The sequence below is a fragment of the Periplaneta americana genome, chromosome 6 (genome assembly GCF_040183065.1).
Source record: "Periplaneta americana isolate PAMFEO1 chromosome 6, P.americana_PAMFEO1_priV1, whole genome shotgun sequence".
Classification (NCBI taxonomy): Eukaryota; Metazoa; Arthropoda; class Insecta; order Blattodea; family Blattidae; genus Periplaneta; species Periplaneta americana.
The window spans coordinates 134885899-134908734 of NC_091122.1; the positions used below are offsets into that span (position 1 = coordinate 134885899).

Sequence of the window (22836 nt, forward strand, 5' to 3'; positions counted from 1 at the left end):
AGTAGAAATAACTAAAATGCTCTCTCAATTAATATCACTCAATAAAAGAATTGTATTCCAATGGATACCATCCCATTGTGGAATCCTGGGAAACGAGAATGCGGATGCATTAGCAAAGAAGGGCAGCACTGCTACTTACAGACCTGTTACTAAATCTACGTATTACTCTGTGAAGAGATTTATTAAATCTACATACTTAGACTTCAACAAACAAAATTTGATAACACAATCCCAAGGGAAAAAATGGAACTATCTGCATCAAAATCCACAGTTAATTCCCGATTTACCACGAAAATCGTCTGTAGCTGCATTTAGATTGGCAACAGGCCATGATTGTTTGGCTAAACACCTGCATAGAATTGGAATATATCAGTCCCCTAACTGCCCATTGTGCAACTCAAACCAAGAAATGGATTCGGAACACCTCAAAATCTGTGCTTCATTGGTTGGTCATGATAATATCTTTGAAAAATATTGGAGTGCAAGAGGTCAAATGACTTTATTGTCAAACTCCTGGCATTAGAAAACAACAACAACAACAACAACAACAATTTTTTACTACATGTCCATCTATTGGAGTATTATGCAATACAGGCCACAGTGATGAAATCTGATTGGCAGTTTAACAGACTTCCTATTCCAGCCATTGCTTTATATAAATTGTTTCTGTCCACAATTTTTTACTAAACTGTTCATCTATTGGAGTATTATACAATACATGTCACAGTGATCAACTCTGATTGGCAGTATCACAAACTTCCTATTGCAGCCATTGGCTTATATGAATTGTATCTGCCCACAATTTTTTACTAAACTGTTAAAAGGTAGCACATTAGCAAAGCAGTAATTATAATTTATTGAAAAAGTTAAACTTTGTGCTTAATATATTTTATGCTCGACCATGCCGAAATGTAGTAATTATACACCTGGTAGCAGTCCTTTAATGCATGTCATTAAAGTACACCTATTCATTAAAGTTCAGGTTTTCGATTATTCTCGGATATGCAATCGAAAGACAACTAGCAAAACGTCACGCAGGCTGGAAATCCAATACTGTCGCAGAAGGTTACGTTCTGTTACTATAATACTAGCGTTAATTGTAAATAATATTCAAATAACATCAATTTGTCATCTCGTTTTTCAATGTCGAATTCAATTTCAAGGTTATATCAAGTTTAACGTTTATCTTATTTTTTATATTATATATCAAGGTTGGCGACTTTCGTTGCCCGGAAAAAATCAATACTTTCGCGTCTGCGCACATCTCACAATTTACGAGATTGCACAAGGTCAATTCGCTCCCCAGTTACATAAGAATAACATGAAAACTTATTAATAATTTCAAGTTAGAAATATGGTCGAGCATAAAAAGTCGTATGAAACTTGCCTATAATGGTAATTAAGACGCTCGTATGAAAATTATGAAACTCGTTTGCTCTCGTTTCATAAACATCCTCGCGTCTTAATTACTATCATTATAGGCTCGTTGCATAATGTACTATTATTTTTTATCACATCTGAGGATTTTTAAGGTTTTAGCGAGGCTAGCGAGACTTTTTGGGTCATATTCATAGACATTCTTAGCGCGGGCTTCCGGTGGATGATCAGCGAACTAACGTTTTTCGTATTCATAAACCAGTGTTAGCGATATGATATGATATGAATCCTGTACAAGTAGTCACTCGATAGCCGAGGCTAGTTTAGCACGTAGCACGCTCGTAGCGCGGGCTAGCGAAATGCCTATGCATAATGTTTTCTGTCCGTTAGCTTGTTACTTCTGGGCTGAATTGAAGTGATAACCAAACCGAGACAGCCATAAAGTTGCAGAAGGTGGTTCTTCTGTTTCGTTTTAAGCACGGCCATGGTGAGGACAACAATGAACCTCCGGGTTCCCTAAAAGCCATTTGTAAGTAAGTAGTAATAAATAGGACTTCAAAATAAACTTTAGTCTTGGAATTAAAACAAATTGTCACCCCAAACAGTGTCGTCTTTAGACTTGGTCCTTTTGAACCTAAGCCTCAATCCAGATCTGGATGGATTAAAGTTAAAAGAAGATAGCCAAGTTTATATTATTCTGTTTTAAAACATTTCCTAAAATATGACGTCACAAGGACGTAGGACGTCATAAGTTAATGTAGATACTCCGACAGTATTTGAAGTTATGTTGCAGAATATATTGTATGTAATTGAACCGTATTACCACAGTTTAGTGCAGCGATGGGCGTTTGAGTGCATTTGCCCTCCGTTCGCACGGGGAATTCCAAGTGCAAGCGCTGCAGCGCGCTATCGTGTGCCAGCAGCTATAACAGATCTTACACAGATTTTAAATGAGCTAAATTTAGGACTTCGGGGAAAAGAAATTCTTAATACACAATTTGCAGATAGAATTGCAGCTTTTAAGGAGAAATTGCTGTTATGGATACGTCAAATGCAAAAGGGCGAAATATATCATTCCCCATCCTTATCTAAGCGCATAGAATTTTGAACAATGAAAATTTCGAAATGTACGCATGTATTCTATCCGGTCTATTAGAGGAATTTACATCAAGGTTCCACGATTTAGACTGCCTGGAAATGGATTTGCGTATTTTTGCTACATGTTCTGATTCCAACGGATTATTGATAACGTCCCCCCTTCATTACAATGTGAATTGATTGACCTGCGATGTGATCGAGAGATGCGAGCGAAATATTATGCAAGATCGAGTCTTATGCAGTTTTATGATGGATTCCCAAGAGGACGCTTTCCCAATCTGCATAAACTGTGTGAGAAAGTTTTGTGTTTATTTGGTTCCACTTATAGATGTGAACAGTTATTTTCTGTTACGAAAATAAACAAATCTCAAGCAAGAAATGATGGGCTTTTAATGGCAGTTCTTCGCATAGCATGTGCTAATACAGTTTCTCCAAATCTTGAGAAATTGAGTAATATGGATTAATGTGCAACATACATTTTTTGTTTTGTATTTAAGGAAGTGTTTCATTACTTTGTGTTCTTATTAAATTTGGTAGAATAACATTGTCTTTTGAAACATACAGTACGCACCGCAACTTGAATAAACCGGTTTTCGTGCACTCTATAAGCACACTTCTCTCGTAGTACAATATGCAAGCACAGAGTGCATAATTCTGCCCAACCCTGGTCTAGTGTATACAGTCACGAAACTTGAGTTGATGAGGTTGCTAGGAACAATAGACTGTGCAGGTACTATTTTGCATTGTCTGCAATGAGGCGATAGTAGCGATCCTAGTGGTTAGCAACTATCTATGGATGCATATTTATTACATATTGAGCTTCGTGGCTGTATATACTAGACTGTGGTATTACGTCCAAATCTAATGTAAAACGCACTGATTTGAGTTGCACTGTGGAAGATGATTATTAAGAAGTCATATCCAAGACTATGTGCTGGACTAGCATCCAAATGGTGGGATACTCGTAACATACAAGACTATGACTAAGAACGTAAGCAGATAAAGGATTCTCCCACCAAGTAATTGGAATCCTGTAAAGACAAAATTACACGTAATGTTACATATTTTAAGACATTCAATTTTACTCATTTTAACAGTGCATTCTGTTCTTGTTCTACGAGGCTGGGATAAAAAGTATAGCCACAGTCTAGTATATATAGTCACGAAGCTTGAGTTGTGAAGGTACTAGGAACAATAAACTGTGCAGGTACTATTTCGCATTGTCTGTAATGAGGCGATAGTAGCGATCCTAGTGGTCAGCAACTATCTATGGATGCATATTTACTACGTATTGAGCTTCGTGATTGTATATACTAGACTGTGGCATAACCTCAAATGTTTAGTTTTCTTCTATAATTCATTTGTTTTATTCTTATCATCTTTGGTTCATTTAATTACAGTAGGGAAAACATGCATTCTGATATTGATTAATGGCGGTTCATTATGTTAATATAATCTGAAATGTTCAGTTGTTTTTAAATAAATTAAATTTCATATATCCGCGTTGTTCTCCTTGCAATAAAGGTAATAACATTTATGAATTTTGCGAAGATGAAAGAGATAAGTCACTGCCATGAACATGAACATCATGATTATATTACAAAAATTCCAGTCAAAATGACATCTTTCTCGCATCGGAATTATCTCACTCAATAATTCGTGCTTGATATTTTCTCTGTGATAATATAATGAAGCTTCTAAACTCATGTATGTTGTCATAAGATTAATTTTTTCTCTATTTTCGATCTCGAAAAAAATATCAAGACAACATACATTCGTTAAGCTCAATTAATTATCGAGAAACTATAAGCATTCGTTGTATTGCAGAAGATAATCATTATGGCATGTGTCATAATGTCGTCCGATGTTTGATTAATAAGTGCTTATTCGAATTTTAGAAGAAACGAAGCATCCACATCGTCACCATGTGCATAGAAAATACTGTTCTTACCATTCTTTCTTAAACAGACGTTTTCGAACCGTAGGCTTTGAGAAAGAAGCAATCTAAATCTAACCAGATAACCCGCCACTGTTAGGTGCTTGTGTACTGGAGTTGTAGGGGAGTTGGATGGAAGAGAGGGAGTGAAGCAAAGAGAGTTTACTGCGTTTCTCCTACGCTAGTGATCACGATTACATTTTCGCCGATGCCTGCTCTAAGGCTATTTAACTTTCGTGGCTGACGTAGCAGCAGTGTTGCCATTACTTTTTATCCAACCCTCGTATATGGCAGAGCAAATGCAAGAGATGAGGTGAGAGAAGAGTTTTCTAATAGTCTACATCTACAAAACAAATAATATGTCTATGAAAAATATTTTATTTTTTAATTGTAACTGGAAATATTAAATGCAGAATCTTGCATCTAACCTAGCTGAGATGTTCCTTTGTTCCCACCAGTGTTCTCCTCACAGACTGGCCATGGTTTTTCGTCTGTCTCAATCCATGTTCCATTCTTGTTACATTGCATTGTTTTCTTAGGCTCCAATTTAGGATTATCGGCATTAGCACAAAAATAATCCATGTTTGTAAATTCTGTATATCCTCCACGACACGACTCTTCTCCTGAAACCCTCGTGTAGTTCAGTTTGTCTATGGCTTCGGGCTCTGGACAGGTTTTTCCGCTAACTGTAAAATTGGATTACATTTCACAATAAACTATACAAATATAATTAGAGAGGGAAAAAAATTCGTACAGAAAATAAATACAATACATAGGTTATTCGAAAATTAGTGGCAACTCTGTTAGTATTCAGCTCTCCTAGTAGTGAATAATTTAAGCTGTTAGTATCAGATGGAGTGGTGCCTGATATATAGGCCTATTATCTGTAAGTTATACGGTAATAATCTCATTTCATTCTATACGTAGTGATTGTAATAATAAGACTGTTATTTGCAAATGCCTTAAGGCAGCGTTTCTCAAACTATGGTCCGCGGACCACCTGTGGTCCTCGAGGTCTGCCTTTGTGGTCCTTCAAAAAGGACAGAAGAAAAAATAAAATTTAAACGAATTGCGTATCACACTATAGCTGAAAATCTCAGAGTTTGGAAATGACACATGGCAATCGTCTTTCACTCCCCCCCCTCCCAGTACTGACATTTTATGAAATTTATTACCCTACCTGTCTACCGACTTCCCACTCTATTCCCAGCAACAAAAGAGGGATTTAAAGCACTATGAACGTGGTGTTTCTCGCCATCTTTTCCCTGCACATCAGCTGATGATATGTGGCTAAGTACATTGGCATATCTTTCAGATGTATTCTCAAAACTAAACGAACTAAATCTCTCTCTACAAGGTAATTTTTTGACTGTTCTCAATGAACATGAGAAAACAATGTTCGAGAGGAAACTTGGTTTGTGGGTCAGTTCCGTAAAACAGAGGATTTTTTCACTATTTCCACCCTAGAGTCTTTTTGGTTGAAAATGATTTCGTTATTGGAAAACAATTGTGCAATGATATATGTTCGCATCTCGAAACTCTGAAGTCATAATTTGAAACTTATTTTTCAAGTAAATATGACGAATTTTCATGGGTTCGTGATCCCCTACACTGCGATATTGAAAATACTGTAACAAACTTTCATTGAGTGAAAGAGAACAGTTAATTGAACACTCGACTGACACCGGACTTAAAATGAAATTCCAAGAGGAAGGTATGGTTAATTTCTGGACCTCATCACAAGTGAAAAGAGAATATAGTGAACTTTACAATGGTGCTTTTACGTATCTCTGAGAGAAAGGGTTTTCATCACTATTTCTAATAAAAACAAAGTACCGAAATCGACTCGATGTATGTGACGATCTCCGACTTAAGCTTACCAGCATACATCCAAATATACGAGTAGAACAACTCTGCAAGAATCGGCAGGCTTATCCATCTCATTAATGTGAGCACCAACATTTATTTATTTTGTTTAGTTAATAAGTTAAAGATTATGCAAACTCTAATAGCCTTCACTTATTAAAATACGAAAATGAATTTTTTCTATTAACATTAACTTTATTAGTTAATATTAATATAAAACTAAATTAATTAAATTAATTTTAATTAATCAATTCTGTTTTAAAATATAAATATACTGGTATTAAAATATGCTACAAAATGATAAATTTGCTCTCGAAGGGAACAAGAGTAAGGCGGTCCGCGGAACTGTTCTGACTTAAAAAAGTGGTCCCCACTTCAAAAAAGTTTGAGAAACGCTGCCTTAAGGCCAGAAAAATGTTGACAAGAATAGGACCCACTCAAAGTTATGTTTATTGTTGTTTGTAATTATGAAGGTTTATTAAGCACTCACTCTATCCAAAGTGTAATGCTTGTGGATGTTGCATATTACAGTCACTTTAGGATACCATTTACTACCACCAGGGACACACGCAAGGGGGGGTTATGGGATTTGAACCCCCTTGAACTAACCTTACCTGATGAGCTTTTTGTGCCAAACACTTGCAATTTGCTGTCATAAATCCAAAAATACCAGGCCAAGAAAGATTCCAGAGGAATCTCTAGAATCTGAAAAAAAAAAAAAAAGTTGATAAATAATTAAGCGAATAGATACTGAAACACTTAAAACAGCATAATTATTATTCCTGCAAATATTTCTCCCTAAGATAAACATTGTCAAGAAATATTTCAGACAACGATTTTAATTATATGATTTCACGACTTTCTTTTTTCTAAAGACTTTGTTTTTATAATAGTCTCTGAATGACTTATCCAGAGGTAGCAAATTTTACCATCATTAGTTTGTATATTTCAGTAATACAGACAAAATTTCTTTTAACAAGTCCTTATAGAAAACAAAATGGTTCTAGATATTTCATTAGGACAAGAGACAATTACTACACATTATCATAAGTTCAATCTGAAGATGCCAAGCACATGCAATGGTGATGAGTGATGACCAGGCTTCGAGACTTTGGACCCGATACAATAAGTTTACTGTGCATGCACTATAGGCTGTTGACTCGCTGCAGGTAGATAGAGATGTGTTGAGGTAACAACGTTGCTATTTAGAGTAGAGTACGGTAGTATGGGGAAACACACATATGTACATTCTGAAAGTAAATATACTTTACACTTTGATAATGTCAAAAGAATGTGAAAGGAATTTATTCTCCTGTATTTTATAAGCATTTGTGTTTAATTATACACAGTGTTAATGGTGGAAATAAGCATATAGCAATTTTAATTTGTTTCATTTATCCTATTGGTCGTCTTTAGGAAATGCAGTTACAGTACCGAATTGCAATGTACCTACAAGATACATTCTCAGTGTCTCAAACGTAAATCTTTTCCGGTTATCTGCCAAAGTTTGTATTGTAGAAAGCTGTGTTCTACGTCGCATATGACGTGGTAGGAGCAAAATGAAAAAACCTAACATCATTACAGTCTCTAAGAGACAGTCCTTTATTCTCGGGTGACTCTATGCCCACTAATTTGCTGTTTATGTTACACAATGTTCCATATCTGTTATTTTTACATAAAATTGATTTCCACTTCTGTTTTACACGTTCAGTAACCGGTGTACTTGATGTCTCATTAATTCTCTGCATCATTTTCTAAATTAATTTGAGGGCTTCCGGCATCTCTTGCTCTGACTTTTCTAACCGTGTAATAGTTTCAGACAAAGTTTGTATGAAACCAAATTATTCGTCAGAACCTTCAAATCCAGAGCGTTTTCCTTTGCATATTTGTTGGCATTCATTCTACAGTACCCCCACCCACTGTACGCTTTACCACTATACTCAGTACGCCGTTATGCGGATTTCCCACTGAACTGCTCTATTGGGTCCGAAGTCTCGAAGCCTGGTGGTGACTTACAGGAACTTCCGCTGTCATTTCGTAACCATAGGAACCGTCATTGTAGATAGTAACGTTTTCTTTCACTTTTGCAACTTTAGAAAGTGAAATAAAAGTTGGCGGTTTGGTTTTCTTATTCTCTGCCCACAGACTGATATTAGGGTAAGGTGCAAGACGTGATATCACCAATTTTGTAATACATATACAACTGGGTTTCTGTGGAGACGGGCTGAGATCGCTCAATTGAAATCCACCCATGTCTGGAATAAAAGAAATAATTACAAATAAATATGCATAGTTCTCTCACACGTACGAGTATTAGGAAAAGAATAAGCAGAACTACCAACAAAACAAGAATCAAATTTACTACAAAAATCGTAAAATCAAATATCACTTGAAAGAAGATTGCTACAATTAAAATAGTACATTATGCAACGAGCCTATAATGGTAGTAATTAAGACGCGAGTATGTTTGTTTATAAAACGAGTGCAAGCGAGTTTCATAATTTTCATACGAGCGTCTTACTTACCATTATAGGCAAGTTTCATATGACTTTTTATGCTCGACCATATTTCTAACTTGAAATTATCCATAAGTATTCATGTTATGGTTATGTAAGTGACGAGCGGAACTGACCTTCTAAATTGTGAGATGTGCGCAGACGCGAAAGTATTGATTTTTTCCGAGGAACGAATGTCATTGACCTTGATATAGGCCTAATCTAGAGAATAACATGAACATTAGTCTTGATATAACCTGGAAATTGATTTAGAATTGGAAAACGAGATGACAAATTGAATTTATTTGAATATTATTTACAATTAACGCTAATTATTATAGTAACAGAACATAACCTTCTGCGACAGTATTGGATTTCCAGCCTCCGTGACTTTTCGGTAGTTGTCTTTCGATTGCATTTCCGAGAATAATCGATACTTGCGCTTTTATAATGCTACAATGGTGATTTCTCATTGGCTGAACAACTGAACTATAATGAATAGGTGTACTTTAATGAGGTGCATTAAAGGGCTACTACCAGGTGTATAATTACTACATTTCGGCATGGTCGAGCATAAAAATACATACAGTACATCACCGGAAAGATCAATTCAATAACAAAGGGATATTAAACAAGAAATACTAATCTGTAGAAAAGCAGCCGTGGGCTATACAACATTCTCTACGGAAAATATCAGAGGATGAAAATCATTACAAAAAACGGACGTGGAATGATGACATTCTGTTAAAAACAAATAAAATACGCAAACGATTGGACCAAGGAAAGATGTAATGAAATACAATGAAATTAATTTAATTCATTCTTCCTATGTTTAATATGAGATAACATAATATTACGAGTAGGTCTATTACAATTTGCTTCAGTAAGCTTGCAATTTTGCTGATGTCTACTATAATAGAGTACCTACGTCTTATCTTTCAATTGTTTTAACGACGTCTAAGGAAGACAGCGTGTTTCACAAATACATAAGACTAGACTTAAATCTATTTCTTTTGAAAGGGCATCAGTTACTAATTTGCATCATTTGAAAATTTGATAAATTCATACAATATATTCAATTCAATTTATTTTGGTCATTAGACATACAGTTTTAGGCATCGTCACATTCTTCTCAAAATATCGCGCACCTTATTAAGAAACAGAAAAAATACTGGGTGTTCAGTTCAAAGTGTGTCATGGCTCGCTGTATGCCGTCATGTGGCTAGCCGATGAGCCTAGAGAATTCAATCTTCCTACACTTCCGCAGAGGTGTACAACCTATGAGGAAGAGAAGTTGCCTAGCAAGTACGGCGTTCATTCTGAAGAGTACGTACCGATACGTACGGTAACGCCGGTAGTGGCAGGAATGTGAACTGTTTGAAAATACGTACTGTCGGGATATGGGGAGAGGGTTAAGACGATTACTTACGTATTTGTTGACATCAACTTCGACAGTCAACATGGACACGGAGCATTTGATTTGTGTTGTGGAATGTTACCGTACGCAACCGATGATAACAAATACCCTGCGTACGACTTGCCGGCGCAAAACACAGTTCGAAAGAGGTTATGGTAGCACACATACCGTACAGACCGCCACCTGTTGCTACGACGTTCAAGTTATACCGTACACGTTCTCAAGTTCAGATTGAAGAACGCCTTAAATAATAGGCAACTTCTCTAACATATAAGCTGAAACTCGCTTCAAATCGGTGACCCAACAACAGTGACGTCATGACACACTTTGAAATGAACATCCAGTAGTACAAGAATTACTTAACCTCTTAAGATAGTTTACTGCTGTTTTCCTAAAATTTACATCAATTGACTGATGTCCTTGAAAAGAAGGAGAAGATTCATTTGTCACTTGACTGTCATAAATATTTCTTCCTAAAACTGGAAATTCGATAATTAAATGTTTATCAAATCTCTAACCACAATAATTTGATCAACACCTCTTGTAACTTACAATAAACAAGAAGGTTGTATGTCCCATTATCAGTCCCCAAGTTTGAAGTCAGTGTAAGAGTATAAATTCCCGCATGTTTAATTTCTGCAGAAAGAATAGTCAGTTGTCCATTCTCGGCACTGGTATTCACAGCGCCCTCAAGAATACCAGATACTGAAATAAATAAAGATGTATTTAATTGTACATTATTTTCTGCAGAAATAAAACTAATTAAATACACACATCAAAATGGTCTAAGGAACAGATGAAATGTTATAGAAAATTCTTTGTATACCCAAATAAATCATAAACATTCCGTGTTGTCAGAAAGTTTAGGGACACCTTATAATTCTTATAAAATTCTGCCGTGCCTAAAGTTATTAAAGAAACTAACAATGTTTTTAACTGTTGGTTAACAATAGAAAAGACTCATTTCTAGTCAATTTCGGTATTTATATGGTCCTTATAGAGAATTTATAAGTTTTTCAAACTTCTGACTTAGAGGATAAAAAACGTAACAAAGAGCACGATTATGGATACATTCTATAGTTGCTCATCGATTATTAAAAGGCGCTTTTACAATATTCTTAATGCAGATTTACGTGAAGATGAAAACAAGTTTTTTAAATTACTTCGTATGTAAATGAAAATATTTGATGAATTGAATGAACTACACGAAGAAAATATTTAATTACAGACGTACTAGAGCCCGCCGATTTGAGTGTTCTTTTGGGATTCTAGGTTAGGGTGACCAGATTCACATCGATAGAAAAGAGGACACAAAGCTTCAAAAAGGAGGACATTGTTAAAAAAAAAAGAGGACAGAAAATATGTATTTAGATTTAGACTTAGGCATATATTATACTACAAATTACGTCAATATCTATTTTATTACAAAATATTTACAGTCCCGTCGGCCTGGGTAGCGTAGTCGGTATAGCGCTGGCCTTCTGTGCTCGAGGTTGCGGGTTCGATCCCGGCCCAGGTCGATGACATTTAAATGTGTTTAAATGCGACAGGCTCATGTTAGTAGATTTACTAACATGTAAAAGAATTCCTGGGGGATAAAATTCCGGGACACCGGCGACGCTGATATAACCTCTGCAGTTGCGAGCGTTGTTAAATAAACCATAATTTAATTTTTTTTACAGTACAGATTTAGGCTTATATCATACTTAAAAGTATGTTAATATTACAAAATAATTATGGTAAAGCTTAATAATAATAATGATTAGACAGTTAGCTACATATGAAAGTCAAGGGAACTTACAACAGAGGACAGAAAATATATACGGTATTTAGATTTAGGCTTAGGCCTGTATTGTATTTAAAATTATGTCAATATCTATTTTATTACAGCATACTTATGATGAAACTTAATAATATAAAATGCTTTTACAGTAACTACATTTGAAAGCCAAGGGAAGTATAAATTACTATCAAAATACATAGAAAGTCTGCACAAAATGTGGATTTAATATTATTTTGTAAGCATTACTTTCAGTTATGATCGTTGGCAAAGAGTATATTTCGTCGACGCTGCTGCCACCTACAGGAAAATTACTTGAAAAGGGCGTCAAATCAGATAATTTCAAAATATCAGGCATATAAATTACGAAAAGAAGGACGTTTCTTAATTTTTTTAAATCCGCCCAGACCCCGGACAAAGGCCTAAAAAGAAGAACATATTTTATTTTATTTTTATTTTAAATCCACCACCAACAGAAGCAGGCTTCCAATTACAGGTGGCTTACATAGATATACACAAAATACATAATAAGAGAGAAAAAAACAACAAAACAAACAACACAAACGAAAGAAAGAAAATACATCATGGTAATAGATGCTAGAATATAATATTACAGTTAATATAGTGCCAAATGTCAATATAATGATGCAAAATTATTGAAAAATTAGAGTAAAAACATTATAATACACTTCTTCATAATTTAAATAACTAAGGAAATACTATTCTTTTTAATATTGTATGAAATTTTTCAATTGTTAAACTGAATCCAATTGAGAATCACAGTTTAAAGACAGAGAGTTGTAAGTATTACACATAACAAACAATGGAGAGTTCTTGAAGAAAATAGTTCTAGGAATGGGAATAATAAAAGGTTGCCTATGACGTAATTCTGTTCTTTTTACATTGAACTGAAGCAATTTAAGAAAATCACAGTTATTCAATATACCGTTAACAGTTTTATAGAGTAAAATTTGGCTATTTATTAATCGTCGAGATTTTAAAGTTTTATAATTAAATTCAAAAAGTAACTGATTATATGAAATTTGCTTGTCATAAGACGACACGTGATGTTTTTTAAAATATAAATAACGTAAAAATCTTTTCTGTATCCTTTCTATTTGCATCTGATGGGACTGGAACTGAGGTGACCATATTACAGATGCATACTCATATCCGGACAAAAGAGGACGTCTGGTCACCCTATTCTAGGGTAAGTAACAAGGATGCATTTTTCATCGGCCGCTGAATGTAGAACATGATTAGGCAATATCTATTATAAATTAAAACATGTTGCCTCTTACAGTGATAGGTTTCAAGATTTCGACACCTGTATACTTCCTCTCAGTACTTACCCTGAGGAGGTTCATCAGGAGTCCACTCATACAGTCCTACTCCATCACCTAGTACCCATGTCACATTCTGTATTGTTTCAGCTTCTTCCAGCACAGCATCAAACTGGATAGTTGCAGTTAATAAATTATACACAAATGGCTTTCCACTTTTCAACCCGATCGACTTGATTTGCACACCTAATAAAGATGTAACATTCAAAACAAATTCGTTTTTATATCAATACAATTAATGGATTTGATAATCTTACAAGTCTATCTTTTCTACTGAAGGAGAAGAAGTATTTAAAAATGTGATAGCACTACTTGCAGGTTGACTTACCTGCACTAATATATATTGTTGTGGCTACTATGAGTACTTTCAATATAAAAAGGTGGCAGGCCAACATCTTTTCTTTTGTAAATAACTGCTTACCGATAGTATTTTCTACAGACAGTTTTAGTTTCCCTGAAACTGTTCGCTTCTTTTAAATCTTCATAGTAACTGTTGACAATACAAGCAGAGAACATGCACAGAATTTCTATCTACAGCACTGTAGTTTACATAGCCCAATCAGGAAGTGTAGACCTGCCGGTATGTGTCTTATAATTTATTTTTGCTGTAAAGAATAGGCCTATTCTTTTAACTATAAAAATATACCTTAAATTATTTTCAAACGTTAAAAAATATATTTATGGATGGACGAATGGAACAAGCACATACACAGTGTGGCACTCATATTGGCCTATTGTGCCACCTCCAGAATTGAATTTTCACGTAAGGAAAAAGGCCGATCAATTTTGTCTGAAGCCCTATAATTCGGATCATGGTTGCTGGAAATCTAAGACACTGGTCTCCAGTTTTACTTCCCTTTCGAAGGAAACTATGCTAGGATTTTTATTAACTTTATGCTCGACCATGCAGAAATGTAGTAATTATACACCAGGTAGCAGCCCTTTAATGGACCTCATTAAAGTACACCTATTCATTAAAGTGCAGGTGTTCCACCAATCAGAAAATACCATTTTAGCAATATGAAAGCGCAAGTATCGATTATTCTCGGATATGCAATCGAAAGACAACTAGCGAGATATTAGACAATACTAAACTCAGTCGAAAAAAACAACACACAAATTAACATCAATTCACCGTCATCTTCCAGCCTTTCACAAAGCATATTCCCGCAAATTTATTTCACCCATTGCCGGAAAAAAACAATATGGTCGAGCATAAAAAATCGTATGAAACTTGACTATAATGGTAATTAAGACGATCGTATGAAAATTATGAAACTCTCTTGCGCTCCTTTCATAAACATACTCGCGTCTTAATTACTACCATTATAGGCTCGTTGCATAATGTACTATTAAAAATTCAATGGCATTTTTAAAGGTAATTAATTATTATTCACTTATTTATTTATTTACTTACTGATTTATATATATATATATATTTATTTATTTATTTACTGGGTTGTTTATTTTTTGTTATTTATTTATTTACTGATTTATTTATTTACTTTTTATTTATTTATTTACTTATTTATTTATTTATTTATTGATTTATTTATTTATTTACTTACTGATTTATTTATTCACTGATTTGTTTATTTATTTACTGCTCTATTTAATTATCTATTTACTGATTTATTTATTTATTTATTTATTTATTTATTTCAGTGTTTTAATATGCCTAATCATTTTGCCGTTCCCAGTGCCATAATAGTATGCTGATATTTGCTTTTAGGGAAGTAAATGAATTTTATCCGCGCTGGTTTGATAATGGATACTTATCCATCGTCATATCACCATGGTAATGGCATTCATTACCGCACTGAGTGCGGTAATCATTTACATATCGCACTCAGTCAACGATCGTATCATGAACGCATTGTTAAATAAACGTGGATAAAATATTGCATGCAACTAGTGGGATAAGCATAATTACCACTCTCATGTAATTACAGAACTCGGCTTACGCCTCGTTCTTGCAAAACACACTGGAGCGGCAATCATGCACATATCCCACTAGTTGCATAACGCATAAATAACTTGCCATGATATTGTTAGTTGCTATTGACGACGGGACGTAAGCCACATTAAAAATGATGTTGGATTGTCAGATATAAATGAAATGTTTATTTCACAGAATGAAATAATATCTGAAGAGACCATTATTTCACATATGAAATATCGGTAATGAACTATTTCTGACAGTTGCTGACAGTTTAATAAACAGTACAGTTCTACAGTATGTCACAAAGATAAGATAATATATTTATTTATGTAGGTGTATAAAGGGATGTACGTAGTTTTTTGCTTGGTTATTTAACGGCGCTGTATCAACTACAAGGTTATTTAGTGTTGAAGGTGTTGGTGTTAGTGAGATGGTATTTAGGGAGATGAGACCGAGGATTCGCCATACCGTAGATTACCTGACATTCGTCTTACGGTTGGGGTAAACTTCGGAAAAAAAAACTCAGCCAATTAATCATCCCAGGCGGGAATCGGACCCAAGCCCGAGCGCAACTCCGGATCGGCAGGCAATCGCCTCAGACGACTGAGCTACGCCGGTAGCGTAGTCGAAAACGAGAGGGCTACAATTAAGTAGTCCAGACTATCAAATTCTACTTAACTCTCGAATTGCATATAATCTTTTTCCACTCCCATAAAATATATTTCCTTTATTTTACATGATTTAATATCAGAACTGTTGGGAGGGTCGTAGAGTTTTGAGTTCTTCTTTCGTTTGTTGCTATGCGACTTTGAACGAAACATATTTTGTGCGAGATCGTGCGTATTTGCTTGGTTTCCGCACAAAACCAATCCGCGGAAAGTCTAAAATTCCACATTCAGTATTCCCAACCTAACACACATAACAATTTCCCTCTTCTTACCGCTTAAGTGACATATTGATTTTACTGCTTTAGGCTTTTAACATATTATTTTTAGAGACGTTCAATATAGTAGGCTAATAATTATAAATTGGAAACACTGCAATTTCACCTAAATTGCACTGTTAATTATTGTTTTTAAATATTTGCAAAAATTAAGTAAACTCTACAACTCCACTAAAGTTACTGCATTCGTGATGCAAGTAACATTAAGGAAGCCGTGAAAAAATCAACAAGATTCCAGACTCATCATAGACTGGGGGGGGGGAAGACAGACGTATACCACGGCCTGCTGGAGTATAGTAAACACAGAAAACATTTTAAAGCAACAATGTTGAAGATAGATATTTTTGTTTTGCAAATTTGGCGTCATTGAACAGAAACCAAGATGGAGATTTCATTGCAACTAATTAGAAATTCCTCTTTCAGGTATGTAATAAACGATATTCGCACAAAATAATGTACGATACACGAGCGGTATGTTTTCTTTCAATTCTCGGAAATTAAAAAAGCTCAACTACGTTTCGCTTTTTCAAACTTTTCCTCGAACACGAAAACTTCAACATACCGCTCTTGTAACGGATATTACTTTTCACTTACTTTCCTAGGGAAGTAGGCCTAATGTGACTTACGTCCCGTCGTCAATAGCAACTAACAATATTACGGTAAAATCCATTTAGCTTATTTCCCCGAAAAACAAACTAATAACATATTTACGGCAGTGGGATTGGAAAAAATCATTTTATTCACAATCGCTTAATAATGCCTTCTTATCCATAGTTTACTTATTGCCTTGATGCCAAAGTTCGTAGCGTTTTTTCTCTGTGATAAAAGATTTTCTTTGAGATAAATAAAAGACAGAAATCAGTCAGTAATATATTCTTCTACATTATATATGCCGTTGTCAACGCTGAGATAGGTTTCTGATCCCGCGTCTGAAGAAATATGTTGGCTTGGAGTTAAATAATCGTCAAGCCAAGTTTTTGAAACCATCTTCGTTATCAAAGGAGTTCCCTGGAAGAGTGTTGAACAAAGAACGGGAAGGTGAAAATCTAGGTGCGCAAGATAGAAAGAATATGGAGGATGTGGAATCACCTCCCAACCAAGCTCCTGGATAGCTGCTTTCGTCATGATAGCGGAGTGCGGGCGTGCATTATCGTGTTGCAGCAGCACTTGATGCAGTCTTCCCAGTCGTTTTTCTTCCCCGTCTGAGTTGTTGGCAGTAAATATCAGCAGTTATGCTTACATTTCTGGGAAGCAATTCGTAGTACAGGACACCTTCTTCACACGCATAACATCTTCTGTGGATGTATACTAATTTTTCTAACGAGGTGTTGTGTGTTGATAGGGCAGAACCATTTTCTTGCAGTGCTTTCTCCGATGGCATTCTCCCTGTACACGGTACAAATGTTTCGAGCCGCCACCTCTGTCTTTGCTCATCTATTAAACTCAAACAGTAGAATATGTCGAAAGTGTTCGTTTATTTCCGTTGACATTCCTCTTCTTTAGCCCACAAACAGCACAAACTTTCTACGAATCCGCAAAATTCAAGGCGTATTTACAGGCACAACACTCCAAATAACAAATGAAAAATGCCACACGATAAACAATCTCCAAACAATGCAGTGTTGTGATGACGAACAAAAACGCTAGGAACTTATCCCTCAACCTAATAATTCACCGTAACAACACTGGTTATCACACTGAATGCAGAAATCAACTCATTACAACAGTTAGTGCGGCAATCAACTTGCAATGTATTGCTTCTTCAAAATGATATTTGAAGAAATTATTATTATTATTATTATTATTATTATTATTATTATTATTATTATTATTATTATTTATTTTCAGCTAGGCCTATATAAATAATTGAATAGCCGTGCAGAACAAAGTTGTAACCAGTAAATACAAAATTCTTTTAAAAAAAATGGGGAAAAACACATCGTGCTGTAGGCTGGCTACATACTTTTAGATCAAGGGTTACAATCAGACATGTGTGCTGATTTTAATACGAGTACAAGCATTACACATAGCGCATCATTAACAACCATTATTAACGACAAAGTCAACTTATGAGAAATGGATGGGATGGAAATTTCAGCACAAAAATCAAAAGTAATGGCATTTTTAGGACAAGACCCAGTCAGAAGTAAGATAATACACAATAACCAATGCCTCGAACAAGTGCAAAATTTCAATTATCTGGGTTGTGAAATATCTTATCAAAATGAAAAAGATGTGAACAAGAAAATTACCAAATTTACACAAATTCTAGGAATAATAAACAATACATTGAAAGCTAAATTAGTACAAAAATCTACAAGAATAAAAATATATAATACACTAGCATTACCCTCCCTTTTATACGGAAGCGAGATTTGGACATTGAAGAAAAAAGACATGAACAGAATCAAAGCAACAGAAAAGAAATTTTTCAGGAGGACAGCAGGATATACTCTTTTAGACCGAAAAAGGAATGAAGAAATTTTAGAACAATTAGAAGTAGAGTCAGTAGAAGAAAAAAATCAGCAGATACAAATTCAATTGGCTAGATCATATAAGAAGAATGGAAAATTCAAGAATCCCAAAAATTATGATGCAGTATAAACCTAGAGGACATCGTCGACCAGGAAGACCTTTAAGAAGACTGCTAGATGGGGCCGAAACAGGTCTACAGAGGCCTAATTCGCGAAGGATGATGATGATGATGATGATGATGATGATGATGATGATGATGATGAGAAAAGGGGGTTACAACCTTCTTCCGGGCGGCTATTCAATTGTTAAATACCAAGTGTAAAAGATATAAACTGTCAAAATTATATAGGCAGTACATATCGGTCTACTGAACAAAATGTCTAGTGAAATTTAATTATTTCTTATAATTTTAATTTCATTTTATGAAATCCATGGTTTAAAATTAATAGCAATCTAATAATTTGTTTACATTTCGACTGAACGTAAATGCCATTGCCGCTTGCGCCCAACACACACCAATACACAACAGAGTAAAAGTATGAACAGGCGACTGCTTCAGCATACGTATTGCGCAACTTAAATTATGACTGTCTATAACCATTTTCAAAAAAGTCAGACTCACAAAACACATTTTTTCTGGGAAATCCTTGCCAGTTAGGTCTTCAGAAAAACATTATTTAACTCTTTTCTTCAGGTACTTATGTTCTACCACCAGTATTTTTAGGCAGTTTATATCGTTTACACCCTGTATAATAAACCTTATTAGATTGCCATAACAATCAATGACTTACTATGATCTAGGTTCCAAGGTATCATTTATATTAAATTATGGTACTTTATGTAAAAGACAGTAAATCCATGCTCTACAGCCCATGAAGGGCCAAGACCGACCAGCCGGCTGCTGGCTTCACGTCCACATGCCGAAGCAGATGTGGACGTTCATCCAACCAGAATGGAGATATCGTATGGTTAGCACGATGATCCGCCCAGTCGTTATGGCTGGTTTGCGAAACCGGATTTTCGCTACCTATCGTAGCTCCCCAAGTGCATCACGATGCTAGATGGGCACCGGTCCCATAAACTGGCCGAAATTTAATGAGAAAATTTCTTCTCCCATGAGGATTTGAACCAGCGCGCATTCCGTAACGCGAGTCCTAGGCAGGATGCCTTAGACCACGACACCACGGCGCGAGACACTTTTATGTAAAGGTAATAATTATTATAAATGAGTGTTTAAAAAATAACCATTATTGAACGATCGTGGATAAAATATTGTGTGCAAGTAGTGGGATGTGCATCATTATCGCTCTCGTATGTAATAATTAAAGCGCTCGAGTGATAACAATGCACTTATCCCGCTAGATACAGTATTTATACAACTATTATGTTTATTAAACAGTTCTTGATTTGGTTTTTTTTATATATCTTTTGTGTCGTTAATTTCAGGAGCTGTCCTCCCAGATTTACTTCCCTTTCGAAAAACGCGATGCTAAGGACTTTCATCGCCTTTAATTTCCTTTGGTTAACTGCATCTATTAATGACTGAGAACTATGATTTAACTTATTTATATTTGTTTATTCAGGTCTTCGGAACACATTTTTTTTGTTCACTAAAAAAATGATAGTCTGTCATTTCTATATTTTCCTCTATTTTAAGGCCACATTTTTATTGCTTAAATTAAGTATTTATTTTCGAACATAATTCGAATTCGAATAGACGTACTTACTGAACAAAATGAATTCGCTTCTTTACATTTGAGAAGAAACTATAGGAGAAGCTCGCACGTTCGTATGGAAAATGCGTTGCGAACTACAATCCATCACAGGCACTACTAAACGTCCTGGTGCTGGAATGAAAACGCCTGGAGTACTGCGCAGTACAAACTTCGCCCATAAAAAGAAAAATAATCCATAAAAGCCTATGGCGTGGGGAATAACCGTAATATTGATGTTAACGCTAGACAGAATACTCAAGGTTGAAGTGTGCATAAGTGAAAGGCCAAACCACTATTGTCTGTTTCAGTGTCATGTGGAATACGCTATTGCGGGGATATCAAGGTTAGCTACAGGTGGCTGAGACATGCCTCGCGCTAACGTGGCTGCTATTACGCCATCAGCGCTCCCCTTCGTCTGAAACTGAAGTAAATACTCCGCGCTCAATATTATTTTGTACACGTATTCGTACAACAATGGCTTGTGCATAAGGCGCTATTAAATATTTTGATCCTGACTGGGGAAAGCTGTTCTATGTGAGAATTTTATTTATTTCTTTAACCTGGTAGAGATAAGGACATCAGGCCTTCTCTTCCCATCTACTAGGGGATTACAACTACAATATTAAGAATACAATTACAATTATAATTACAATTAATATTAAATTTACAAATGCAATAAAAATCAAAGTACTAGTTAACTCCCTTAATAACAGTAATCTTTCAGTTGTTACCCTTAACAACACGCTAATCCCTTATTCATCTGTCGTAAAAAATCTTGACTTCTTTTTTGATAATAATCTAAGTTGGAATTTTCAAGTTAAAGAAACTATAAAAAAAATCTGTTCCTCCATTCACTATTTGAGTCGCTTGAGAAACTTCTTGCCCCAGCAACTAAAACTTACCCTAGTACATACCCTAGTAATGCCGCACTTCCATTATTGTGACGTTTTATTAAGTGACCTAAGTTCTGAACTGTCATTCAAGTTACAGCGAGCTCAGAATATGTGCGTCAGATACGTGTGCAACATCCGACGATATGATCACATATCACCGTCCTTCGCAAGTCTTTCGTGGCTCCGACTTAAAGAACGCAGAACTTTACACTCTTTGTCTTTACTCTTTCGAATTCTGCACACCTCAACACCAAATTACCTTTCGTCTCGGTTCTCTTATCTATACTCCAATCACGACGTAAATACCAGATCACTTATCTGTGGCACGCTAAGTATACCTCTTCATAGAACATCTTATTATTCATCATCTTTTACAGTATCCACCTCGCGTCAATGGAATTCCTTGTCACAAAGTATTAGGGGCTGCAAGACAATAAACACCTTTAAAAACAGCTTAAAAGATAACCTTATTAGCATTTCACTCCAATCATACTGATTTCAACTATCACTGACTACATTGTTACTTCTTTCTTTAGACATCATCCTGATAGTGCTGTATTTTCAAAATTGTCTCATAATAATCTCTTTCTATTATCTGATATTATTTGAAATATATTAACATTCTATGTATTTTAGCTTAATTCTGCTACACAATTTATCTCAGTGTTTAATTAATAGTTCATAGTATTTTGTTGTTTAATTCGTAAATAACTCTTGTATACATGTAACTCTCACTTAATCAAATTGTTGAATTGTTGAATGATACACTTTTTCCTGGTTGAGTGGAAGAGAAGGCCTTACGGCCTTAACTCTGCCAGCTAAAATAAATTATTATTATTATTATTATTATTATTATTATTATTATTAAAGATTAACTGATTAATACAAGCTAGACAGTTTATTGTAAAAGTTAAGAAGAGAGAAGCATTTCTTTTATTGATTAAGTAAAAATTAAACCTACTCTACGCAGTAAGAAAATGCTTAATAAGTTTGCTTTTGAACGCTACTAAATTCCGACATTCTCTGATGTCACTGGGTAGGGTATTTCACAAGCGCGAGAGCGAGATTGTGTATGATGATGAATACGATGATGTCTTATGTGTTGGTATGGCTAGTATGCGGCTATTTTGCGTGCGTATGAAGAGATTATGATATGATGACAGGTAACTGAAACGGGAAGTGTAGAAATGTGAAGGACTTGGAAAAGGAGAACAGGAGAATGAAAATTTCTACGTTCGTTAAGCCGTAGCCAGTTTAGAGTTTGGAAGGATGGGGTAATGTGGTCAGCGCGACGGACATCGCAGATGAAGCGAACACAAGAATTATGAACACGTTGTAATTTTTGCGACTGGTTGACATTGAGGTCAGTCAGTAGAAAATCACAATAATCGAAGTGGGGCATAACTAGTGTTTCCACTAGTATTTTCTTGAGTGATAGCGGAAGGAATTTTCGAATGCTGTTTAAGTAATGTAGTATGAAAAGCACTTTTTTGGTAATATGGGTTACTTGGTTATTACAGTTTAAATGCGTATCAAAGTAAACTCCAAGGTTTTTA

The 22836-nt window shown here is 35.2% G+C and overlaps 1 protein-coding gene across 2 annotated transcripts; it reads right to left on the reverse strand.

The window, feature by feature from the left end:
- Positions 1–237: 237 nt before the first annotated feature.
- LOC138701755 (uncharacterized) lies at positions 238–20556 on the reverse strand. Of its 2 annotated transcripts, none has more exons than XM_069828982.1 (8): positions 20400–20556; positions 13641–13802; positions 13322–13498; positions 10742–10894; positions 8294–8532; positions 6892–6982; positions 4840–5097; positions 238–1893 (listed from the first exon to the last, which is right to left on the reverse strand). In XM_069828982.1, the coding sequence occupies exons 2-8, from the start codon at positions 13705–13707 to the stop codon at positions 1850–1852; spliced, it is 1029 nt and encodes a 342-aa protein (XP_069685083.1). In that variant the 5' UTR covers positions 13708–13802; positions 20400–20556; the 3' UTR covers positions 238–1849. The 2 variants fall into 2 exon arrangements, with proteins under 2 accessions (XP_069685083.1, XP_069685082.1); XM_069828981.1 differs by lacking the exon at positions 238–1893 and adding an exon at positions 1906–3506.
- Between the last annotated feature and the right edge of the window lie 2280 nt (positions 20557–22836).

Coding starts and splice junctions, on each gene's coding strand:
- LOC138701755 (XM_069828981.1), bottom strand. CDS start 13,707: ATGTTGGCCTGCCACCTTTTTATATTGAAAGTACTCATAGTAGCCACA. Junction 5,098..6,891: donor TGGCACAAAAAGCTCATCAG/GTAAGGTTAGTT, acceptor CCAATTTTACAG/TTAGCGGAAAAACCTGTCCA. Junction 3,507..4,839: donor CAAAGGAACATCTCAGCTAG/GTTAGATGCAAG, acceptor TTGTCTTTACAG/GATTCCAATTACTTGGTGGG.